The 25,302-nt window shown below is 29.5% G+C and overlaps 3 protein-coding genes across 10 annotated transcripts; 1 reads left to right on the top strand and 2 right to left on the bottom strand.

Annotated features, from left to right (window-relative positions):
• Positions 1 to 18,537, bottom strand: Rab35 (RAS oncogene family member Rab35). Of its 5 annotated transcripts, none has more exons than XM_076391790.1 (4): positions 18,344 to 18,537; positions 10,754 to 11,035; positions 7,801 to 8,225; positions 1 to 2,769 (listed from the first exon to the last, which is right to left on the bottom strand). In XM_076391790.1, the coding sequence occupies exons 2-4, from the start codon at positions 10,803 to 10,805 to the stop codon at positions 2,641 to 2,643; spliced, it is 606 nt and encodes a 201-aa protein (XP_076247905.1). In that variant the 5' UTR covers positions 10,806 to 11,035; positions 18,344 to 18,537; the 3' UTR covers positions 1 to 2,640. The 5 variants fall into 5 exon arrangements, with proteins under 5 accessions (XP_076247905.1, XP_076247904.1, XP_076247903.1 ...); XM_076391789.1 differs by lacking the exon at positions 18,344 to 18,537 and adding an exon at positions 11,336 to 11,403; XM_076391788.1 differs by lacking the exon at positions 18,344 to 18,537 and adding an exon at positions 11,171 to 11,287.
• Positions 11,253 to 22,473, top strand: LOC143187564 (uncharacterized). Of its 3 annotated transcripts, none has more exons than XM_076391792.1 (3): positions 11,253 to 11,402; positions 18,280 to 18,455; positions 20,977 to 22,473. In XM_076391792.1, exons 1-3 carry the CDS (start codon positions 11,253 to 11,255, stop codon positions 21,083 to 21,085), a joined length of 435 nt encoding a protein of 144 aa, XP_076247907.1. In that variant the 3' UTR covers positions 21,086 to 22,473. The 3 variants fall into 3 exon arrangements, 2 of the variants coding, with proteins under 2 accessions (XP_076247907.1, XP_076247906.1); XM_076391791.1 differs by lacking the exon at positions 20,977 to 22,473 and adding an exon at positions 18,528 to 20,164; XR_013003228.1 differs by lacking the exons at positions 11,253 to 11,402; positions 20,977 to 22,473 and adding an exon at positions 17,524 to 18,193 and having other exon boundaries at positions 18,280 to 20,164.
• Positions 22,474 to 23,796, bottom strand: LOC143187562 (uncharacterized). Of its 2 annotated transcripts, XM_076391784.1 has the most exons (3): positions 23,663 to 23,796; positions 22,789 to 23,246; positions 22,474 to 22,713 (listed from the first exon to the last, which is right to left on the bottom strand). In XM_076391784.1, the coding sequence occupies exons 2-3, from the start codon at positions 23,219 to 23,221 to the stop codon at positions 22,502 to 22,504; spliced, it is 645 nt and encodes a 214-aa protein (XP_076247899.1). In that variant the 5' UTR covers positions 23,222 to 23,246; positions 23,663 to 23,796; the 3' UTR covers positions 22,474 to 22,501. The 2 variants fall into 2 exon arrangements, with proteins under 2 accessions (XP_076247899.1, XP_076247898.1); XM_076391783.1 differs by having other exon boundaries at positions 22,789 to 23,781.
• Positions 23,797 to 25,302: the final 1,506 nt, after the last annotated feature.

Below are 25,302 nucleotides of genomic sequence, written 5' to 3'. Positions count from 1 at the left end.
TACATGTGAAGTCATATTTATTCATATTTGAAAGTATATAATAATTCATCTTACAATGTTACAACTGTATAACAGTAAAACAATAGCAAATGTATTTGATTAGAATACTTGTGATATGCCACTAAAACTGGCAAGTAGAATATTTACATAATACAGGATGCCGCTTCATTGCCTTCTTCAACAGATATGTTGTTTAGACGAAAAATTACTACATTAATCATGATAATTCATGGGGAGTCATTCATGACGGTATTACAGCGGCAGCTGAATTGATATCCTAACTATTATCACAGATGGAAAGAAGACATTTATATTACCATAACACATAGCATATAAACCATACCATATTTACCTTCAAATCTGGTAAATTCTTACATACTTATATGTTCGTCTTTCCTGCTCAACTTTAATGTTAACAAGTTTCTTACTAATTTTCTTTTAAATTTTGACAATTATAAAAACATTAGGCTTCCTTAGATATTCTTCAGATGAAATGGCAAACAAAATATTTGTAAATACGTACAAAAATCTGTATAAAATATCTGATTTCTGTACTTGATTACATTAATGAATTATAATTTAAGCCATAAGATTATTAGAGATATAGATTATTTAAATTATATTTATATACTTCACATATGATTATAAAGATAATAATACATCTTTTCATTTGACATCAGTCCTAAAATTTATCAAATTATTTCAAGTAAAAATATTGTTCTATATAAAATTTGGTTAATAATGTATTAAGGTATTAAGATTTCGTGCGATTTGGTGATTTATTCTAGACATATAAAGAACAACTCCATTTTCTTGCGCCTAAATAGGATGTATAATGTATAATCTTTGACTTTTCTGTTACCAATTAATAAGCTTGCCTCTGTTATACCGTAAACACATTCTACTTTTCAATTTTTTTTATTCAGATTGCATTAAAAGGTGTCATCGAACCACAGGAACCACATACAATAAAATATACTAAAACTTATCTGGAATTGTTCGTAATATTAATCGTCCTTTTTTATTAAACATTACATGTTATTAACTCTTATTCTGGTAACTCATTAAAAAAGACTTCCCGCAATCATAAAAATGTGTATATATGTGTGTATATATATATATATATTTTTAATACATAATATAATATAATATACATGTATGTATATGCAGAGGGTTTAAAAAAATGTTGCACATTTTTGGAGAATAGGTTCTAGACACAAAGCCACTGAAAAAAATAAAGTTGAATATATGCAAGAAAACACATAGCATTTCAATTAGGCGCTATTTTATATTGCGTAAAATGCTGATCTATTTCCTGCCTACATAGTGTGCTATATTGGGACCTACTAGGTCCAGAGATACCGCGGCTTTTAACAAAATAGCGCATAATTAAAAAACTAAGCATTTTCGGGTATATGTGCATATGAACTGTTTCCATTATCTTCGCGTTTAGAATTTACTCTTCTAAAATGTCCCACACTTTCTGATATACCTTCTATATACATACATACTAGATGAGTCAATGAGATCTATTATCTCGAATAACTAGTTATCTATTGATTGTATTGAAAAAACATTTTAAGTGTAATGTCGTATCCGAGGAACTCGTTTGATAAAGATTCAATATTAATTCAAGGTCATACTATTATTGGCCCTCAAATTCAACTTTTTGTTAATAATAATGCAGCATTGAAAAAAATATTTTTCTTGAAAAAAAGAACGCCTTGATAACTCAAACAATATAAAATACAAAAAATCAAATTACATCTAACTTTTCCAAACATAACATACTGTATTTAAAATATTTTTCTTAATATAACCAACAGATAACGAGCTAATTTAGTTAATAGTTCTTAGTGACTCGTACTGTTTATATATAATATTACATATATTAATACATATACAGTAATGTCTCGCTAATTCTAAAAGAAATGAACTCATTAACTCCAAATTAATTCTCACCGCGTTCAGATTTCTTTTATTCAGGAAAATTTCACTAATTCATCATAAACCTTTCCATAAAGAAAAAAAATGATTGCAGATTACATAGATTCTCTGGTTAAAACCGAGCTTGGAAAATTTTTGGCGTTCGTGATGTCACAACATTTCAGACTTAATGAATTCAATTATTTCAGATCTAATGATATATTACTGTATACATGTTTTTATTCTCTTCAAAAAATTTGGATAAAGCTTTTGTACAAGGTATATTACTTTATCTTTTATTTTATATCATTTTTCTCTTTAAATTAATTTACGTTGTGTAAAGCATGATTAGAAAGCAATTATATAATTCATTATTCTTTCTTTCTTGTGCTGATTCTTTTTTATGTTGTACATAATACAAATAGGCCCTTATACTTGTAATATTGCATTTAAAATATGCAATATTTTTGAAAAGTATGCTGCTTACAATGTTACTTCGCCTAAATGAACACTACACACTTACATTATTTGCATCCTATGTATATCGAATGTTTTCTAGCATCAAAGTATATTTCTATGAGTATACGATCTTCGATGTAATTTTAATACAAAACGTTATGGTTTTAAAAAAACACCAGCGTTATGCTATGTGACCATCTTTCGCTTTTGTCGTATGCCCTTTGTATAGTTTTCTATGTTACTTATCAAATGCTGTTAACAACATTTCTTTTTATGCTGTTTTGTGCTTTTTCTCAGATTCACTGTCTCACTGGTTTGTATGGCTTGTCGTTCCTTCCTTTCTTTTTTGGTCCTCAATACTTGACGAGTTATTGCCATAAACATCTACATGCAACAAATAAATCAGAATTAGGCTTAGAGTAAAAATAAGAAAATCGGTAAGTAAAACTAAACTAAAATAGGTGAGTTAAATAATTCAATTTATAGGTGTCAGTAAATTTTAAGGGGTGATTCCACATGTTAAAATAAAACGAGAATAAAGATAGGCGAAATTACGTTTTAGACTTTGTGTCCGAGTTATTAATTGTTGAGAAAACGCCTACGCAAGATACGCGTGAAATGTGTCTGACTCGGAACTTATTCTACTGCTACGCTGTGCCTGACCTGTCTATGCATGTCAGCAGTAGAATAAGGGTGCAAACACATTATTGTCACGTCACGTAAAATTTCGTGTCGCAAGTCCTAAATCAGAGATATTTTACGTGGATTTAGACGTTTTTAGAATAATTAATAACTCTGAAATGAAGCCTCAAACTCGATTTCGTCATTTTTTGTATTCATCCTATTTTGACATGTAGAATCACACTATCAAATTTCTGATACTTGTCGTCGAACACCCTATATAAAAGTATATATTTCAACTTCGTTTCAGGTATAATGAAAAGTCTTTTTATACAGTGAAGAATATTTTTGTAACAAATTTTTCAATAATTATAACTTAGATAAACGCTGCCTAAAATACAAAAAACCAGTATAGTTTATTATAATTCGACATAACTTTTGTACAGTATTTACTTACATCTTTTATTTAAATTCCCTTTAAAAAAGTTTTATACTATTAAAAATGATTCAATGTAATCAGACTACATTTATATTTGTAAATGTAGATAAATCAGACCACATACTAAAATACTGTGACTACAGTTAAATAAAGAATACATGAATTTTATTTAAAAATATTCGTAATTTCAAGTTCTAATTTTTTTTATAATTTTTTTTACGATTTTCAATTAATGAAGGAGTCATATTTAGGTAATTATAAACATAGAATTTTTATTTACATGTTGAATTAAGTAATTTAATTTAAAATGGAATACAATATTAGAATATAAAATATATATAAAATTTTTATACATAGCTTGAAGCTGTATTTGCAAAATAAGAATTTGTTTATAATTTTCAATGTTGTTAAAATCATTTTTCAACGAGAATCAGATTTTTTCTGTAGTGAAAAATCTTTCGAAATTGAAAAAAAGTAGAACTTAAATACGATAAATAGCTTCCGACATAAAAAATTCTTAAATGCAACCCATTTTCATAAAAGTGAACAACAATTATAAATTTCAAAGGCTTGTATTCTTTAAATAAATTTGAAATCACCAAAATGATGAACTACCATATTGCATGAAATATATCATATTCCACTTTTAATTAAATTTCAGAAGGAAAAAAGTAATTGTTTTGGCATGGAACAATGCTACTATCTTTTACTTTTCCACTCTGTGCTAAATTTAAAATCATTCTACTGTAAATGTAACAGAAATAAACATTTTTTTTGTAGAATTAAAATGTTATAGTATTAGATGTACTAACAATATGAATAAAAATGATTTCATACTGCATAGTAGCAAATATGTCGTAAAAATATTTTAGGTTTTGGTATAACATTTTACAATGTTCTTATACAAGTGTAAGTAACGTACATATACTACAATATTTGAAAAGATGGGAAAGAAGCTCCAATAGAACACAAAATATTTTATCTGCCTTTGTTTTGCAGTAATAATGCAGTAAAGTTAATATAATATACATATGAAGAGTAGCTCATGCAAAGGTAAAATAAATACAGTGAAATACATTGTTAATCCAATCTTTTTGGTTACTTAAGCATGCCATTTCAGAAGACTTTTAAAGTTCTCATCTGTGATTGTAACAAACAAAGTTACTAACTATAAGTCATTCTAAACTTTACATGGGAGCAAACAATCAAGCATTATTTATTCAAGCAGCAGATCCCTCTGCTCCCGCTCATGGTAAGATTTTCACCAAACTTTTCAGTGATTTTTAGTATTCTGGAGATTCAACACATTTGACCATCAGTGAACTAGGTTGAAAAACACTAATGTGAACTGTCAAAGGATTGGTAACAGAGTTCAAGGGAATACTTAACCAAGTGATACTTCATTGTTTGCTTCCATCTATACTGCTTATCCAGTATAAATAATCAAAAATTTGTTCCTAGGTAATTAAGAACTACATTTATGTATTTTCTATTTATCAACTCACAAAAAGTCTAATGACATTAATTTATATCCCCCTCAAAATTATTAAATTTTTATCTAAAACATTGTTTTGTATAAGTTTAAAAAAATTTAAATAAAATGGTTAAAGGAGTGTTTATAGACCTATAAAATTGTCATATTTAAAATATTAAAAATAAATTAAACCTTATGTCATAATAATCTTTTAGAAAACAGATACTTCATTCCCTTAATCAATTAGTTCACAAAATATTGTTTTCAACATCTTCTTAGAAAATATAATGAAATGTAATAAAAAAAAGAAATGGAAGAGTGCAAATAAAATAGCAAATGTTCTATAGCCAAATATTGCTTCAATTTCAACCGTAAGTAATCCTCATAATTAATAGTAAGATTTTAGAAAGGAGAATAACGGTACATATTTGTCAAGCAAATACATTTAACACATTCACTGCAGTGACAGAGACTGGTAACTACTATTTTGGACTTGCAATATTTTCTTGAAACAATTACAAGATATAAACTTTAATATCTTGACGAGCACCGACACAATTACGTGATTTCATTTGTAGCTAATAGCTATCAGTCAATGTTATATAAATATAACTTGCAGTAAGGTCTGCGTGAAACACCAGCAGTCGGTGAGAGTGCACGTGTGGAATGTACGGCCGGCAAGGTACTAACATTTATCTCAAAGTTTATGTACTACTATGATAACTGTATTGATGACCCTTTTTGATGAGTTTGTTAGTGAATTGGCTTCTCACCAATTTTGATCATTTTGAAGCATGTGCAGAAATCAACCGTTTAAACAATCTTTTCCTATATATGTAATCGTCGGTTGATCCTAGTTTGCGGGATATTAGTAACAAAGCTTTCAGTACTGTTACACTGAATTCTGCCCATACAATCACAAGCACAACCGATTGCACAAACCATTGATGACAAATTCTGACCCATCTGGGTGCATGGTTCACACTGGGTGATACTAATACATTTCTAATTTTGATGACCCAGCAAAGTTTAAATTAAGGAGTTACCCTACTGTGACTCCCTCAAAACTAGTGAAAATTTTAAGAATTAATTTTGGAAGAACTATAAATGCGATTTTATTTATTTTTGGTAATTTATTAATATACATCTCAATAAATATATATTGACAATTTTAATATTTGTTGAAGTTATGTAACTTCATGTCCAACGTCATTCTTCATGCGTGGTCGAATATAAGATCGTATTTGTTATTGCGCGACTCAACCCTTTTCTGTTATCTTATTTAATTGACAACAAAAAGAATGTTTGAATTTCTTTTACGATTCTATCACACAAATTTGTACTAGTATTGCTCATATTTTGTAAAAAAAAAACATCGTCGATCAAACCATAGCAAATATGATCTAATTTATTAAAAAAATTTGTTTTTCTATAGCAAATCAATTAGGTGGCCAAAATCATATACACCATTCGGTCGCACATGAAGACAAACGTTGGATATGAAGTTACATAATTTCAACAAATGTTAATACTTTCTTATAAAATTTTCAACATATATTTATTGAAATATGTATTAATGATTTACCAAGACTAAATAAAATCGCAGTTGTAACTTTTATAGAATTAATTCCCGAAGTTTTCACTAGTTTTGAGGGAATCACAGTCAGGTAACTTCTTAAGGAGATTAAAACAGTTAATTTTTATAATCGTAATTTTGGTTGTCGAAAAGATGTTTCATATTCCATTTCCGTATTTCACGCACCCCACATTCTCTCAGCACACAACTTAGTGTTAACCATGCACCCCATCAAGTTTTTTGCTAAGATCTCGGAAACTGCAGCTAACCCGCCGTCGATAGCATGTAAAAGAAGTTATTCAAAATGTTGATTTCTACAACATATTTAAAAATCATCGAAATTGATGAAGACCCAGTACATTGACAAGTTGAATGGCTGTTTTTACTACATACTGTTCATCTCTAATATATCTGCAAAATTATAAAACCATCTAATCATTACTATACTGTACATGTACATATAATTAATTATAGAGATGAAACAAGAATTTTTACATGCCAGCGGAAATTTTTTCTAATCTCTGAAAATTGATTATTAATTAAATATAAGTATAGAACCTCATTACTTCTAGTAAATTATAAATACGTTTAAAGTTGTTATATCTAATAAATGACACACCTCATAATTAATTTGCCATAATGAATCTTTAAGGTTAAAAAGTTAATTTTAAAATATTATTATCGTAAAATTTACTCATTTTATGTTCTATTTGAACTCCTCTATTACCACTGTAAATATATAAAACAATTATTCAAAAATAAATTTTCTAAGAAATACTAAGCTTGCCCATACCATCAATAATATTAAAAATCTAAGATAATTAATGAAATTTTAATTAACAATAACAAGTGATGGTAATTTTAAGGGGTGATTCTAGACATCAAAGTAAGATAAAAATTAAGATTATCAAAACTGCTGTTGAATCTTCATTTCTTAATTATAAGCATTTCAAATTGATAAAGTCTGCCCATGTCGAATGTCATAAAATTTCTCTGCAACTATGTAAAAAGAGTTCTTTAAATGCTTATAATTAACAAATGAATGTTTATATGCACTTTCATTAATCTTGATATTCGTCTTATTTTTACATCTGGAATCTCCACAGTTATCTGAATTTTAATAAATGTACTTTTCACATTAAACACCTTTGCAAATTTCCTTCTTATTTGTTTTCCAAAATGTATAGAAATATAAATAACAACTTATAACTAAAAGTTTGTTATGTATAATAATTCACTATGAAAAAATGATCAGTAAAATGTTTGAAAAGAACTAATTTATTAATGAAATTCTGTACTACTTACTTCTTGAACATTAATATTGTCTTTAGCAGAAGTTTCAAACAACTGAATACCCATTTGATTAGCAAATCTTTGTGCATCTTCTGTTAATACAACCTTTTCATTAGGTGCATCATTCTTATTTCCTACAAGTACCCTGTTCACCACATCACAATTCTGTTCAATTTCATGCAACCATCTTTTAACATTAGCAAACGAATCACCACTGGTCACATCATACACAACAATAACACCATGTGTTCCCCTGTAGTAAGTCGAAGTTATTGTCCGAAAACGTTCTTGCCCAGCTGTATCCCAAATTTGGAGCTTTACCCTCTCACCGTCTACTTCCACAGTTTGTATTTTAAAATCCACTCCTATTGTTGTTATGTAACTGCCATTAAAAGTATTGTCAGCGAATCGCAAGAGTAATGAACTTTTGCCTACACCTTAAACAAATAAATAGAAAAGCATTAGATAATGAGACTACAATTTGATAAACCAATGCTTGCACCTACAGTTTAACTTTTTTATCATTGTATGCTATAGTTTGTTATTTTTATATAGGTAAAACATCAAATACAGAGTTTACTATAGGTCATATTTCAACAAAAACATGTTAAATTTGTTTAAACTAAACATATTTAGTAATAGTACCCATACTTAAATTTTTTTTAAATTCTTTAATTACTTTTATGCATTTATAATATGAATGAAATAATAGATAGGAAAATAGTAGAACTTCTTCAATTTGATCATATATTTAATTAGATAATAAATCAATGTCCAATTACACATAAAATTGTAATAAAATATAATGTTAACACATTATAAATATTTAATATGCAAGAATAACTACAATATAATTAATTGGCTCTAATAATCTGAAGTCTAAAGATCAAAGAAAAGAATCAGCATGTCCTTTTGATGCCTAATTGTTTAAATTTCGTTACTGTTATTAAATCATGTAGATACTTAAGATCCTGTTAATTGGAATCTTATTATACATATTATGGATATTCTAATTAATATGTATATATTATTTATTGCATTTATAAAAAAATGTTTAATTATTGTATATGTAAATTCATATTTTAATTTAAAATCATTAATGAAATTAAGTTGAAACATAAGAAGCTATTTATTTTAGTACTATTCCTAATAACATTAATAATGCATTGTAGAGTAACTACAATATTTATATGATCTTACATGTGCATATAAATATTTCAGTTCTCAAAAGACAAATATTCAATCACTAGTAAATCTAATGCAATACTTAGTTGTAAATCAATCATCTTTGAATGTACTCATCTGAATCACTTTTAAATAAAAAAAAATCAACTCACCATGCAACATGTACATATTTATAATATATTCATTATTTGGAATTAAAAATGATCAAATTGGAAAAATGTGTCTATTTATATCATACTATACTCCTGAATTCTCCTTTTAATATCAGAATACAAAAAATACATTCTTAGTAATGAATACAAAGTTATTTTTCTAATTATAATATACAATTAGTGCTATTCATAATCATAGCACATCAAAGAAACGATTGGAGAAAAGAAGATAAAAACTTTGAGAAAAGAATGATATTTTTAAATAGTTTAGTTAAAAACAATATTGTATGCAATAGAAATATGAGATTAAAAAGTGAAACAAAAAATGAAAGAAATTACAGGAAAAATATATAAAATGGATATTAGGCTTAGACTTCAACAGCCCAACATATCTGTTAATGGGAGAAATAGAAATAAAGAAGATACAAGGAGAAGGTCAGTGAAATATGAAAAAAATAAACAAGATAGTGAAATAGTACTTGAAGGAAATATATAATAACAAGAAGAAGAAAAAACCAAATGGTAATGAGAAAGAAAGGATTCAGTACTATAAAGGAAAAAGGTACTGTACAGTACTATAAAGGTAAGGTACAGTACTATAAAAGAAAATACAGCAGCAAGAGAAAGTACAAAACTACTATATTTATCAGCAAAATATGGTGGAAGAATACCAAGCAATGATGGCAAGATTCAGATGTGGAAACGAAGAACGAAAGAATATATACCAAATATAAGAAGAAGAAAACAAGTCTAAGATGTATAACAAAAAATTAGAAAGGCCAAAGCACTTAAGAGAATAGTGCAAGAATGTAGATAAAGCAAATGAGAAAATAAATATTACAGCTACATTAAGAGACAATCGAGAAGAAACATAATGGATGTACCAAATTTTAGATACAGAGCAAGCAAAAACATAAATCAATTATATGTAGAATTTAATAATCTAATGTAATATGAAATAAACATATTGCTTTATATTGTATGTTACTCCATATAAAAAAATATAATGTTGAATTTATGTATCTACATTTCCTCTAATGCAAATAAAATACAACTGATATCAGCATTTTCAGAAACATCATTTCAATCCTTTAATTTTTAATGTCATTCCACTTTGATGCATTCAAACTTAATTTCATTTATAAATAACTATTCGATACTACTCATCAAATTATGGTTAAAGTACTCAATATAAGACAAGAAGCATCCAAACTAACATGTTGTGTATAACTTAATAAATCTAAAAGCTTTTTTTGTTAAATAAGCTTTATTAGTTAATATAAATAAATCCTTACACAAATTTCCTTCTTATTGTTACATCATTTATATACATTTTTATAAACACTGAAAGCGTACACATTGAAACTCATATAGTCCGATATTAATTCATACAAACATTATATAATTTCTGTGAAAGTACATGTTAATCATCTTTTATCTATACTTTACTGTCATATAAAATGAAGTTTTTTCTGAATTTGGACTATAAGTTTAAATACTGCTTGTTTCATGATAGAAACATAGATGACCTATTACTGTTTTACAATGAACTGTAACTTTATATATTCCACTAATCTACAAACATATGTCCATTAAGAATCATATTTGACAGAAGTGAGAACACTTACCACTATCTCCTATTATTAGAAGCTTAAATAAATGATCATATTCCCGGGCCATTTTGACATGTATGACGTGCAAATTTAACAAACGTTTCTTCTCGAAAGCAGCTCGAAATACGGGCAACACATTCACCGTATTGTAAATTATTCAGGTCGTCCACGGGCTGATGTGAGAAACGAAATATTTGACTTTGTGCAAAGACAAAGTTTGCGGCTTATCCGATGCAAGGGAGTCCAGTATCAAATCAGCGCCATGTTTATTTGTCACGATATCACAATTCATTATCACTAGAGAGAAAAAAAATTGTATATATTTATTAAAAATGTCTTCTGCTATATTACTTACAACAATTAGTTCCATGTATTTTAAACGCTGTATTTTTATCTAATAATTACGATTCTTTTATATATGTTAATAAACACCATTAGCCGGAAAAGATGTTTTATTTATGCAAGATGCAGATTATTTTATATAATAAACGACGAAACTAAATTTCATTTCTAAATGGTCATTCCTATTCTACACACACGTGTTATCGATATATGTAAAATATCACATATTCGCGAAAACATTAACATCCTTTCTACCAGTAAACGCAGAACGCAGAACGCAGGATTTCAGTGTTGCGTCGTTATTCCCTGTCGCATAATCTATGTAAGTGAACGTTTCATGCGATATGTATGTTTATAGCTCGCTAATACGTACTATATAGAAATGTATTTCAATTTTATTATTAAACTTTCAATAAAATATAACCTCTTTCAATAACACGGAATAACACGAAAATTTTACATTTATTAGAAAAATAATACCTATTCATTTTTTAACATAAATGTCAAATAACAAAAAATGTTTTCAAGTTTTTAATCAAATAATCAAAATTTATGTTTTCTTAAGAAAATCTGAAATATTTTTGTTCAAACACATAATTACTATATGTACATATTTAAAATAATTTAAAAGTAGAATAATGTGAAACAGTTAGAATTATAAACTACAGACAATTTCATTATTAAAAGAATCCTTAATCTATTAATTTTCCTGAAAAGAACGGTAGTTTAACAAGTCAACATGAATTTTAAGTATAAATGTAAATATTTCAGATATTCACAACATTATCAACTAATGTATGCAGGAAACTGATTTAATGACATACATGACGAAATAAAGAACTATTTTACAAAGTTTTTAATAAGTCTTTATCATTTACTTCCATTTTACTACATAGCACTTAATGAGGAATGTAAAATAAAAAATAGTTTCTATATATCACTTTATAACTTCATTCATTACAGTATACACAATGCCTATTCAATGTTTCACTGTTCAGAACCAAATCTGGCTGTTTAAGAAAACATAAGTGAAGATATGCATATTCTTAGAGCATGTACATCTGGAGCATAGACTTCCATATAATATAATAGACTGCGAACTCCTCATGTATACTTGCTCATGTACCCAAAAAGTCTGTGCTGGTGCATGCACAATGAAAATGTGCAAGTACATACATATACCAAGTATCATATCTATTCATACGTACATAACATGTGTTGCCTATTTTTCTGTATGCTATTCTTTTTGATCTTGATCGCATTAAAGCTGATCGAAGCATTGGTCAACATTGGTTTTCGTCAGTGTGTAGTAAAAGTTATTTGTGTAATTGTGTGTACCAAATGTGTAGTTGATCATTGTAGAAGTATAAAAGGTTTCGGAATTGGTTTCTTCCAGTGAGTATTATATTATTTTGAAATTATGCAAAGCATATTCTATGTTGAACTTTATTTGAAACCTAACTTTGTATATTAAAAAACTTAGATTTTTATTAAGTGAACCACATTTAATGTCAGCATGGATTGTAACAATGTATGGAATATAATTTGTGCAAAACATTTTAAATCTACCAATTTTTATAATACTCCAGGAGCAAAAGTGAATAGACAGAAGTCAGGTAGAGTCTCTTCAGAAAATTTATCTAAGGATACACCATAGAATTTAACCTCTTGCACTCGGTTGTCTCTTCTAAGAGGACAAAATGAATGGAAACTGGGAACCTCAGAATGCAAAAGGTCAAATTCTGCCACAAATATATGTAATTTCAATAACAATATTTATTGATATATATCATAAATATGTTATATATACAAATGTTTCAAACAGTATTTATTACATATATGTTTACAGCAGCTCTGCATGCTTCAGCATTACGAGGAAATCAGTGATCTGAATAATGAACTTCAAAACTATGAAAATATTTGTGGTTAATATTATAATTTGTATGAATTGTAAAAATTTACATTATTTGTATTGTATTGTATTATATACAATACATATACTGTTATTTGCACTTCAATGAAAACCAATTTATTTCTTTTACTACAAAAAATGATATTATTTATAATAAGTATTATTTTCATCCAATATTTTATCAAGTTATAAAAAATTGACTTTTAGCATAAATCAGCACAAATGTATACTTGAATAGACGTTCAAATTTTATCGCTTCTTTTGCACCTTTTTCATCGCGCATGCGCTTTAATTTATATACCAAATTCATACATAAAAACACAATTTATATGTATGCACAGTTGGTTCACTTCCCCTATTCTGTGTCGCCAAGAGTGGTACAACCACAGTGCCACAGTGCATTTTTACAGAGGCGAAACGTTTGTCGGAACTTTTGATGTTCGTGTAAAATTACCTCGCACTAGTAACCAATTTCAATAAAACATAGGTCAAAATATTGCTCCTTAATTGTCCATATTTGCTTATCAATTACTTTTAATTGCTCACTTTTAGTTTTCGAGATATTTCCCAAAAAAAACTCTTTTGGCTATTTAGGGATTTTTATGGGTTGGCAATGGTCATTCAATGTCACAAAACTTCTAAAATAATGCACAAAACAATCTACCGAAGCTACCAAAAAATTGTACTTTGCTTAGAATTAATTGTTCAACCCTTAATAAGCAACAATTAGGACAACAAACAACAAATTTTATAAAAAAAAGAATATGAAACAGAAATCTAGTAACTTCCAAGTGTACAGCGCATATATCCAGTAACTTTAATACAGATCATGCGTTTACATCTACATGAAAACTCAAAAATTTGTCTACCACATTGCGTAGTGACTTAAACAATTGCTTTTTATTGCTCCTTTTTGCCCTGTAATTGATTTTAATTGCTCACTCATAATTTTCCACAACTTTCGATAAAATAATTATGCTATAACTGTGTTAAGTTGGCAGTACATACAAGTTTACAATTTTACACTTCCACAAAATTACTCTATCTCATTGCAGAATGGCTTAAAAAATTGCTCTTTCTTGTCCATTATTGCTCTATAATTAATTTTAATTGCTCACTCTTATTTTTCGAGAAATTTCCAAGAAACTGTCATGCCGTTTCAACTGCATTAAGTTGGCGACATGTAAAAGACTGCTATTTTTCATTGAATTAAAAAAGTATCTCTATATATAAAACTTATAATTAAGTAAAAATTGTAAATCTTACATTTTCACGGGTATATTTACAATATATACGCTTAGCTTAAAAGCATCTTAAACGTTTCTTCGCGTAAAATCTGAAAAAGATATCTTTTATAGTAGCAAAGTTATCTGAAAGAATTCCTTGAGAAATCCTTGTTAGATACTTGAAAATGCCAATTTTTAAAAAATCCATAATTTTCGTTTTCGAAGAATAACTCAATACATATTGATATTTATATATGAACGATATTTTTGCATGTATTACTATTCTCGACCTTGTTGTTGCATGAACATAGATTTAAGAGCTTTATCATATTTCCAAGGAAAATTTAAACTAAAGCACCCGTAATTGCATTATTGTTTTAATACAAATCTATAAAACTATGGAATTATATACTTAGTGCAATTATAATTTCATCTATTTTTCTAAGCCCATATGTAAAACCACTCGATGTAAAACAAAATATGTTTTGTAATGCAAGTTGCACAAAAGTGAAAATTCTTATATATGTTAATTAGAGTTTGCATCGTGCAGACATGTAATTATATTTTTCATTCTAAATACAAGTTTGAGTATTAATTTTTCTTAATCATAAAAACCCAGCTTTAAATTAGGAAATACCTAAAAGACTGCGGAAACAAAGGACATTCTTCGTAGCGTTCAACTGTTTTAACGAAACAAAGGCGGAACATCCGTAGCAGAAAATTCTCGCGGATCTTTGCCTGTGGAATGTAAATTGACAATTTATTGAGAAAATTACAGTATTCGCGAATTTATTAGTTTTCATTCGATCAATACAGTGGTAAGTGCAATAATATTCCTAAATACCGTGATATGTAAAAGCACACGTGGCTAAAAATTTAATTGTTTTTCGATCACTATAAAAAAAAAAAGTATCGTAAACAAAATAATTTCAAGAATCATCTATATTTTTAGAATACTCTATTTTAATATTACCTTTCGTATATTGTTAGAATAATAGCATTTTAGAATCATGGTACCCATGAAGAGAAAACGTGGTTCTCAACCATTTGCGCTTCCTGAAATTATTTGAAATACATTATTAAATTTTGAAATATTTGATGATGATAATTCATTGAAGCGAAGAGGAAATACAGTGTGGAAAGAGATATGTACAGCGTTAAAAAATAATAGATTTAACATTGTATTACCTCTTTTCCATTCTGCTCAGTTGGACAGAAACAATTTAAAAACAACATATAAACAGAGGTGAAATATAATTGAAAATGAAAAACAGCATAAAGTCTTATATTTAAATAATAGTTCTGGCAGCAATGAAAATTTTGAAGTTAATTCACTCTTGGTAACAACAGAAATAAAACATTTAAAAAAATTAACATTTAGTATTGTTATTGAATGAGAAGAGTGGATTACTATAAGACCAGTGCAAGTAGATTATTCCAATATGATCATTGCAATTTGGCAAGAACAAGAGCTGCCATGTGTGATCACAAAAGTTGCGATCGTTCTCCTTGACACTTTTCGATCATGTTTTTTCAAAACTCTCTGATACGCAAACGGTTAAAATAAAAAGTAAATACATGGAATGTGACAACCTTTTATATGGTGAATGCAAAAAGCCAGCTTCAGGAAATGCATGTGTTATTTTTAAAATCAAAACATCGAATACGTGTGACTTACCACATACAAAGAAGAGGCAATTGTGTGGGGCAAAAAGAAAAAAATATCAAGACAAATTAATGAATGTAAGGGCACTGAAATATTATTGAGAGGCTGCAAATACAGAAATGAGCTATGGTGATCTTAAGCTAGCTCATGTTCCAAAGCCTGAGGTATTGCAAAGAGCTCATCAATAAGACAGGGTTAAAAAACTGGGCATTGATTCCCCTATATCCTTGTGGGAATCTTTAACAAATCTAAAAGAAAAGGTTGAATTCAATAAATACATTAGGGATATTGGATTTAATAAGTGCCATATTTTCTATTGGTCACAGCACCAAATAAATCTTTACAACAATGTCTTTAAAAGTTTTCAAACACAAATTTCCATAGATGCAATAGGAAGCGTTGTGAAAAAAATTCATCTGCCTAATAACAATTCAAGTGTCATTTTTCTATATATAATTGTGATGCATATAGGTGATAAGTTGATTAATAAAATAGAGGTAAATAGTTGCATGAAGGAAAGAGAAACAATAGAATATTCCCTGTATGCTAAATGTTGTCTGAGAAGCAGCATGCTAATTTTATAACTTATTGGTTGAACGAGTGAAAGAAATCAGGAGTGAGAGTATGAAAACTTCATATGTTGTTGTAACTAGTATGGGGAAAGCACTACAAAATGCAGTAAGAAGCATGTCATTTAATATTATCACGTTTAGAAAGTATAAACATTTTTTTAAACGTTTTATTTCTGTTGGTACCAAGAGTGGATTAACTTTTCATAGTTTTCATCTCTGCCAGAACTATCATTCAAATATAAGGCCTTATGCTGCTTTTCATTTTCAATTATATTTCACTTCTGTTTATAAGTGGTTTTTAAATTGTTTCTATCTAACTGAACAGACCTGAAAAGAGATAATGCAGCACTAGGTCTATCATTTTTTAACGCTGCACATATCTCTTTCCAGACTGGATCTCTTCTTCGCTACAATGAATTATCACCATCAAATATTTCAAAATTTAATAATGTATTTCAAATAATTTCAGGAGGCGCAAATGATTGAGGACCACGTTTTCTCTTTATGGGCACCATGATTCTAAAATGTTATTATTCTAACAATATATGAAAGGTAATATTAAAATAGTGTAGTCTAAAAATATAGATGATTCCTGAAATTATTTTGTGTACAATCCTTTTTTTTATACTAATTGAAAAACAATTAACTTTTTAGCCATATATGCTTTTGCACACTGAATATTATTATTAAATATTATTGCACTTACTACTTTATTAATCCCACTTTATTAATTACATAAAAGGTGCCTTAGTTTAAATTTCCTCCGGAAATATGATAAAGCTCTTATATCCATATTCCTGGGACAACAAAGTCGGGAATAGTCACACATCCAAAAATATTGTTCGTGCGTAATGTCAATATGTATTGAGTTATCCTTTTAAAACAAAAATTATGGATTTTTTAAAAAATAGTATTTCCCAATACGAAATAAGGATTTCTCGAAGAATTAGACAACTGAATCTCAGACAACTTTGCTACTATAAAAGATATCTTTTTCAGATTTTACGCGAAGAAACGTTTAAGATGCTTTTAAGCTAAGCGTATATATTGTAAATATACCCGTGAAAATGTAAGATTTACAATTTTTACTTAATTATAAGTTTTATATATAGAGATACTTTTTTAATTCAATGAAAAATAGCAGTCTTTTACATGTCGCCAACTTAATGCAGTTGAAACGGCATGACAGTTTCTTGGAAATTTCTCGAAAAATAAGAGTGAGCAATTAAAATTAATTATAGAGCAATAATGGACAAGAAAGAGCAATTTTTTAAGCCATTCTGCAATGAGATAGAGTAATTTTGTGGAAGTGTAAAATTGTAAACTTGTATGTACTGCCAATTTAACATAGTTGTAGCATAATTATTTTTTCGAAAGTTGTAGAAAATTACGAATGAGCAATTAAAAGTAATTAGAAGGCAGGAAGGAGCAAATAAAAAGCAATTGTTTATGTCACTGCGCAATGTGGTGGAGCAAGTTTTTGAGTTTCCATGGGGATACGAAGTTACGATCTGTATTAATGTTGCTGGAGTTATGCGCATGCGCGCTTGGAAGTTACTAGATTTCGGTTTCATATTCTTATTTATAAAATTTGTTATTTATTGACCTACTTGTTGCTTAGTAAAGGTTGAGAAATTAATTATGAGCAAAGACCAATTTTTTGGTATGATCGTTGCCAACCCATAAAAATTCCTAGATGCCCAAAAAAATTGTTTGGAAATATTTCGAAAACTAAAGGTGAGCAATTAAAAGTAATTAATGAGCAATTATGGGCAATTAAAGAGTAATTTTTTGACCTATGTTTTATTGAATTTGGTTACTAGTGTGAGCTAACTTTACATGGGTGGACTCTGGACACGCTAGCTGGAGGTTGGTCCTACTTCGTACCTGCTCCTACGCATGGCCCGAGACCTGGACCTGCCTGGACGTGCCTGGACCTCTTGGAGCTTTGGCCCCCGCTAACTCTCTTCAATTTGCACCCCTCTGTTTTCGTATACGGGTGCGTTATTTGTGTTGTAGGAGAAAGCCCGTAATTGTTTCCAGAGGACTTCTTGTAAGACACGAATATTAGGTTACCGCTTCCACCCGAGTCATTCAGTCGAAGATGGAAAAAGTCTGGATGGAAGGAGAAAACGTATCTGAGACAAGCGCAGGGCTGTATAGTCGACGTCGATGTCGATGTGAAAGTTGGAGTTCGAATCGAAGTTTGGGAACAAATTCTAATCACTCGAATCAGAGTTGCAGACAAAAATATATTCACACAAAATCAGAAATGTCTTGAAAATAAGTAAATAATTTTCTCTTCGCATGCATAAGTAAGAGCTGCAATTTAATTTATAGAAACGTACGAATTAAAATGTTTTATCTCATTTGCCTTATTTATGATAATGATAGCTTTAGCCTTTTAATATCAGTAAGTTATATTATTAATCATATAAATATACTCATTATGTTAAGAATCTATTGTAAATACAAAATTCGGAGACAGAATCGAAGATCAAAGAAAAAGAGGAGTTTGAATCAGTATTGGAGACGCAATTTTTGACTGCTGACTTCACAACCCTGGGCGAGCAGCTAAAACAGCTCTCCTCTGAATGGCTTTTCTCTTTTTCAAGCGTAATGCAGATTCTCTAATTTCACCTTCCTGGCCTGTTACGTTCTCGAAATGTATAGGAGAGCACTAAGGTATCCGTCGCCGATCGAAGAATTCTGTAACCCCTTTCTTGACGGTTGATTCTGTGATTCATATGGCAGTGATATGATTATTGCGATCATAAATGTTAGCTGAATATTATTTGAAACTAATTATGCGTTTGTGTAATTGAACATAAATATGATTTTTTTCTAGATTAATTCTGCGACTGGTAAATGAACTAATGTTTCATTCCTTCATTGATATAAATTTTTCATTAAATAATTTCTCAAGTATTTTCTAATTTCATTATATTAGTATTGTCAAAATTACTCGACCGAAGCTCGTTTTGGGTATCGCGATCGACTATCGCCGCTATTCCCATTACTTCATTTGTTGTATGCTACAAAGTAACCAAACAATGGAAACCTTTGCGCTTGAGCTGAATTTCCGAAAATGATAAGGCCATAAAAGACAAGGATAACATTAGGGATTAAGAATAGGAAAAATTGAAGTTTCTTATTTGCAAACGGATTTTCACGCAAGTAACATCAATCGATTCCTTGTACTCTCCGGATGAAAATGATATCGAACACTTCATGATTTCGATTACTTATAACAAAGATACTATTATCTCCTGAGCATGCTGTGGTTCTATGGTGACCATACAGGTGTAACTCTTGGACGAATTTGGATTTCTTACATTTTTTTCGAATACAGTTTTAAATTAAATTAAAGATTTTGCGTTGTCGGTCAAGAGTATTCTTGGAGGACTACCGCTAAAAATTTAGGCCGCGATATTTCCAAAACCAGGCAGTCGCCAGTATACAAAATGTGTTCGCCGGTCATTTGAATTGTGTCATAAACTCAGACGACACCAGATGCCTGGGTTAGGCACTGCCTTGTGTATAACACCGCGCGGGGTCCGCTGTCCGAGGGATACTTCGTTACCTGTGCGGCCACTGCAAATACACAACACGCTCAGAAGAGTGTGATGCATACGGCAATCGCTTATGAAGATCCAAAAAGAATTTTGAAGCAGATTCATTTGAAAATAAATGTCAAATTCATTTTAACCCGTTCACGTTTTTTCACGAATTTGACTCATACACTTTGTATGATGCGTTCGCTATCGATTACGTGTCAATACGTGAAGAGGCTTTCCTGAAAATAACCGGCCACCCACAATCGCGTGATGGATCCATGTTTAGTTAGCGGGAACATTGCGGCTGGCAGTTTGGTATACGCTGTTGTTTTAGATCTGCAGCGAAGGTTATAACATTACTAAAAGACAATTGAAAGTGAAGGATAGTGTCATAAATCAATTGTGAACATTGTTTTATGCGAACAGAAAATAAATATTCGCAGTTGGTTATTTGATAATACGAGAATCACGCCGTCATGAAATAGGATATGATATTTTACTTTTTAAAATGTATCCACGTGTTGATTGATTTGAAATTCCGTATATTTAAGCACCAAGAAAATACCTCTACTTCTAGCAATCTTTGCTAACATTCACTCAGAAAAGTAAAGATTGTTAGTAATCAGTGCAAAAGACATAAACGTCAAGCGCGATTTTACTCATGTAATTAGTTTAACTTTGTTCTTCGTGCATCGACTCGGTTTTCCGACAGCCTAAACCTTCAGTAAAGATAAGGGGACCTTTGGGGGAAAATCCAGGTATCTAACAACATCAGGTGTATGGGGGAGCCTCGACGAATTTTGTATTCTCCCAAAAATAATTTCTTAATGCTTAATATGATATTACCATAGAGACTGTAATACTACGCTCGAAATATTTCTCGTTTTCCACTGTTTCTTCGATATCTGTCTTTCCTCTTTTACCTACTGTCCCATAGAAAGTGACGGAAACATATTTCTTTAGAGAATTGACTGTCTCTACGGGGTGCACGATCTGTATGGAATTCGATGGACACGAATATCAAAGGTTTCGACAGAAGTTTCGCCTCTGCAAGAATGTCCTGTGCTTGTAGTTACGTTATATTTCGAAGAGTTTTTCATATCGCTCAGTTATGACATAACTCATTATCAGTGTTGAACAATTTTCATTTTAAGTAACGAATAAATAATGACGAATAAGTTTGATTTCATTGTCATTTGTAAACAAAACTAAATAAGTTATTCGTTAGTCACGAATAAGAAATAAATCGATGTTATTTGTCATTTTTTAATTCGTTAATAAAATGTTTGTTGGCTTTCGGTTTAGGAAGTTTTCTTGGGTCGAGGGCTGTTCTATGAAATCATCTCACTCGTGTACATTTGGTAGTGATATATTTTAATAGAAAAGAAAGGCTTGAAAAACAATTTAAAAAATAAAGGTGCCTTCTAATTTAAACGCAATTTGTTTCTCCTCTCTTGCATCGGTCTTTAGTTTGATCACTGTTCCTCATAATAATACATTTTTTTAAATGATACATTTCTTTTACTTGCGGGCGCTACGACTTAGCTTCGCACACTTCGCACACGCTGCGTTGATACAGGAAGACGGAAGCGTTCCCATTCGATCTGCCCTCTTCCTGTCTCACGGCGCGACATTAAAAAAAAAAATTACTTTTTCTTAACAATGTTCAAATAAGAAAATATTTCTATTTCTACAGATATATTTAAATACAATACATAAAAATTATGGATTATTTGATATATTTTCATTTCTACTATTTACAACAAAATATATGAGATTATAGTATTTTTATTACAACTTGTACGTATAATTGAAATAATAATATGCAAAAAACTAGATGTAATAGTGATGTAACAAGAATAAACGCAATTTGTAACACATATCGTTATCACATGTTATGATTGAGAATGAAATAATAATAGATACGAAATAAATAACTGGATGTAATAGTAGTATATAAGGCTTATTTAGAATAACTAATTAAATTGAATAATTAACTAGATTTTCTTAAATTTATTTTTAATACTACTTGCTTGTCAAAAAAATTATTTGATATTTTATGGGACTTCAAAGTAAGAAAGTGAAATGCCTCTATAAAATTGTACATGTTTAGTATGTAATTTATTGTAACAAACACTATTATTAGTAAATGACTGACGTGAAGTGTAAAAAAGTGAAACATCTCTATAAAACTGTACATTTTTAGTATGCAATTTATTGTAACAAACACCATTATTTGCAAATGACTGACGTAAAGTGTCAGAAAGTGAAACATCTCTACTATAAAACTGTACAGTTTTAATAGGCAATTTATTGTAACAACCACTATTATTTGCAAATGACTGACATGAAGTGTAACTTTTTTTTCTATGATGAATATTTTATTGTACTTTGATACAGCTTATTAAAAAAGCTATTTGCTAAGGTTTTCAATATGTTCAATACAAATAAATATTAATATAAAAGTAATGAAAATAGATTTTATTCATCATGTAAGTGAATCACAATCAATGTCACTATCACTATCACTATGAAAGTTATCATCAGCTGCTTCATGTTTAACTGTTAATGATTTTAGTTTTAATAGTAGATCATCTCTAGCAATGTTCTCTATTACAATTTCATTTTGTTTCTGTTCCATATCTTCATTTTGTTCTTTATTCTTATTCTTATCATCTATTGAATTACTCTTACTAGTACCTAAAAAAAAGTATTTTATATAAATGGGGTAATATAAATTATACAATCAAGAATTTGAAATAATATTTATAATACCAATACGATGGGTATAACGTATAAATGTTCTACGTTTTCGTTCTGGTAATTCTTTTAGAAGAGCTTGCAACTCTGCATCTAATTTGACTGTTTCTTCTTTACTTGGTTTTCCTTTTATAATTTCACTCGCATCGCCACATTTGGGGCAAACTTTGAATTGCTGAGCACAAGGTAAGCACATATTGTGATATGCATGTTTCACTGATTTTTCTTTACATTTTACACATTTCGAAGGTGTCTTTAATAATTTATACTTCTTGTACTTAATTTTCCATTCAATTATTTTTTTACATCTTTCACAAACATTTGCAACCTCAATATTGTTAATAACTTTTATTTGATGAGACTTGTCATATAAATCATTTTTAAAAACAGTTTGATTTTGATGTTTTTGCGGTCTTGATCGACTTAAATTTCCCTTTTGAGTACTCATACTTCTAAAACTATTTTTCGAAAATCTAAAACCAACAATTTTTTAGTTTTATTGTATTTATTTTATTGAAATTAATATGATTACAAGTTTTTCTGATATATCTTTACTAAAATATTGGCAACTCATTGATTTTACTTTATACAGTACATGTATCGTAATAATCTAGGTACCATAACCTTTAACACTTTGACTACAAGCTGCGTTCGGGAAAGTTCTAGAAACTTAGCCTCCAAGATCAACCAATGTAATTCTAATTAACTTTAATCGGTTGCGCATGAAAATATATTAATAAAATGTAGTTATGAAATTTTTTTGCGCGTGCTCGCATTTTTAAGAATAGTAAAGATACTTTTTGGTCGCTGAGACTTTAGCGCCCATTTTTTTTATCTAAAATCTTAATTTATCGTTATAATATAAATAAATGAAAAGCTTGATGTATACCGTTCGATTGCGCGTCGTTTGCGCAAATAACGCTCAAAGGTCTTTGTACAATAATTACAAATATGTAATCGATAACAAAATTATTATATCATTACTATAAGAGAGCGTCAAGCGAGAAATATTGTGTATAGCTGCGCATGCGTGTCGGGTACTTGACTCGTAATATCAATTTTTACGGTTATTTATATAGTGTTTATTCATTTTTAACAAAATTCTTGTAAAAAGGAGAAGTAATTTCTTTTTGTTAAAACAATTCCGATATGTATTATTTATAAAAAGTGTATTTGAAAAGAAACCTATTTCATTTTTTATCAGGAGTCTCGGTAGAGACTCGCGCCAAGTACATTACATACGCATCATGAGTGGTGGGGATAATTGGCGAGAGCTCGCCGAGACTATCTATACACGAGGGTCTGGAGAGGAGATATTGGAACTTTTGAGCTTTTTATTTTTAAAAGTATCTTAGAAGATGTTTTCTTTATGGGAGTTGATTAATTATAACTCTATAAACCTTCATCTACGTACTGATGCAAATATTAATGAAATTAGTGTATGCATTATCAAAAAAATAGTATATTAAGCGGCTCGTGTGCCGAAAAATGGGTGGTAATATTCTAGGAATATGTCTGTAAGAACTATATCACTAACTGTGTTAGAGCGAGAAAGATACACTTATGTAAATTTGCGCGAACGAGAAAGATGCCAAATGCGATTTTCCTAGTCCTAAATTAATTTAAAAGTGTGTCGACATTGTTCGATTGAAGTGATTGGTAACATATCATGAGTTTAGCAGAGATTTGCGCCAAGTATGAATGAATAATATGCATAATATCGTGAAACTTCTTTACTAAAATCTTCTAAAATGTTTATAAGCTAGCAGTGTTATTTTTAGTAATCGTGTACTGATTGCCGGTTTTTTTTTAAAATGCTGTGAATATTATTTTACATCAGGTAAATTTGATGATTATATGATTTTCGTTTGACAGTTTGTTGAGATAGAGGTTATGTATCTGAGTATTATTATCTCTATAACTGTGTACTTTAAATGAAAGTAATAAAGGAGTTTGTGTTTTGAGTTTAATTTATTAATTAAATTTATTTTATGGTTTCAGTTATTTAGGCATAAGCATTATTTATGCGCTTATCAGTTTTAATATTTATAGATAATTGAGGTCGAAATTTTTGTAAATCAAGCACCAATTAATAATCAAATTAGAAGCTTTTTGTGCTTAAAAGTATGTAAGTTATATACAGTTACTGTTTAAAAAAGAGTTAATATATTGAGAACTCTATTTCGTTACGAAAAGCCGTTGTATATTGATCGACGTGCCCAACCGAAGGTCGCCTTCGGTTGGCGATTCAGTGTCACTAATAACAAACACGGTGAATTTGACGAAGGACTCGTTTTTAGATAATTACAGTTGAACTCGAACAGGTGAACGACCTGTGTCAGCTGTTCGAGCCTGAAAGAAAGAGAGAGAAAGTTGTCGAAGATTAGAAAAGGACACAGTTTGATTAGCGAGCGCCGCGTGGCGGCTAACGAGCGTATTCCGCGCATTCGCGGAGCACGCGCAAGTCTCGCAGTCAGTCTTGTCCCAGTCCTGTGCTGCCAGACTGAGGACGCAAATCTTGAGAATTAC

The sequence above is a fragment of the Calliopsis andreniformis genome, unplaced genomic scaffold (genome assembly GCF_051401765.1).
Source record: "Calliopsis andreniformis isolate RMS-2024a unplaced genomic scaffold, iyCalAndr_principal scaffold0048, whole genome shotgun sequence".
NCBI classification, from domain to species: domain Eukaryota; kingdom Metazoa; phylum Arthropoda; class Insecta; order Hymenoptera; family Andrenidae; genus Calliopsis; species Calliopsis andreniformis.
This window is presented reverse-complemented; position numbering and strand designations above follow the sequence as displayed.

Bases quoted from the DNA above. Each gene is read 5' to 3' on its own strand.
- LOC143187562 (XM_076391784.1), bottom strand. From the start codon at position 23,221: ATGAGTACTCAAAAGGGAAATTTAAGTCGATCAAGACCGCAAAAACAT. The intron at 22,714-22,788 runs GTATTATAAATA...ACTTTTTTTTAG, and splicing joins ACGTTATACCCATCGTATTG to GTACTAGTAAGAGTAATTCA.
- Rab35 (XM_076391790.1), bottom strand. From the start codon at position 10,805: ATGGCCCGGGAATATGATCATTTATTTAAGCTTCTAATAATAGGAGAT. The intron at 8,226-10,753 runs GTAAGTGTTCTC...TATTTGTTTAAG, and splicing joins TCTAATAATAGGAGATAGTG to GTGTAGGCAAAAGTTCATTA. The intron at 2,770-7,800 runs GTAAGTAGTACA...TGTTGCATGTAG, and splicing joins ACAATATTAATGTTCAAGAA to ATGTTTATGGCAATAACTCG.
- LOC143187564 (XM_076391791.1), top strand. From the start codon at position 11,253: ATGGTCATTCCTATTCTACACACACGTGTTATCGATATATGTAAAATA. The intron at 11,403-18,279 runs GTAAGTGAACGT...TTTGGTTACTAG, and splicing joins TTCCCTGTCGCATAATCTAT to TGTGAGCTAACTTTACATGG. The intron at 18,456-18,527 runs GTGCGTTATTTG...CACGAATATTAG, and splicing joins CCCTCTGTTTTCGTATACGG to GTTACCGCTTCCACCCGAGT.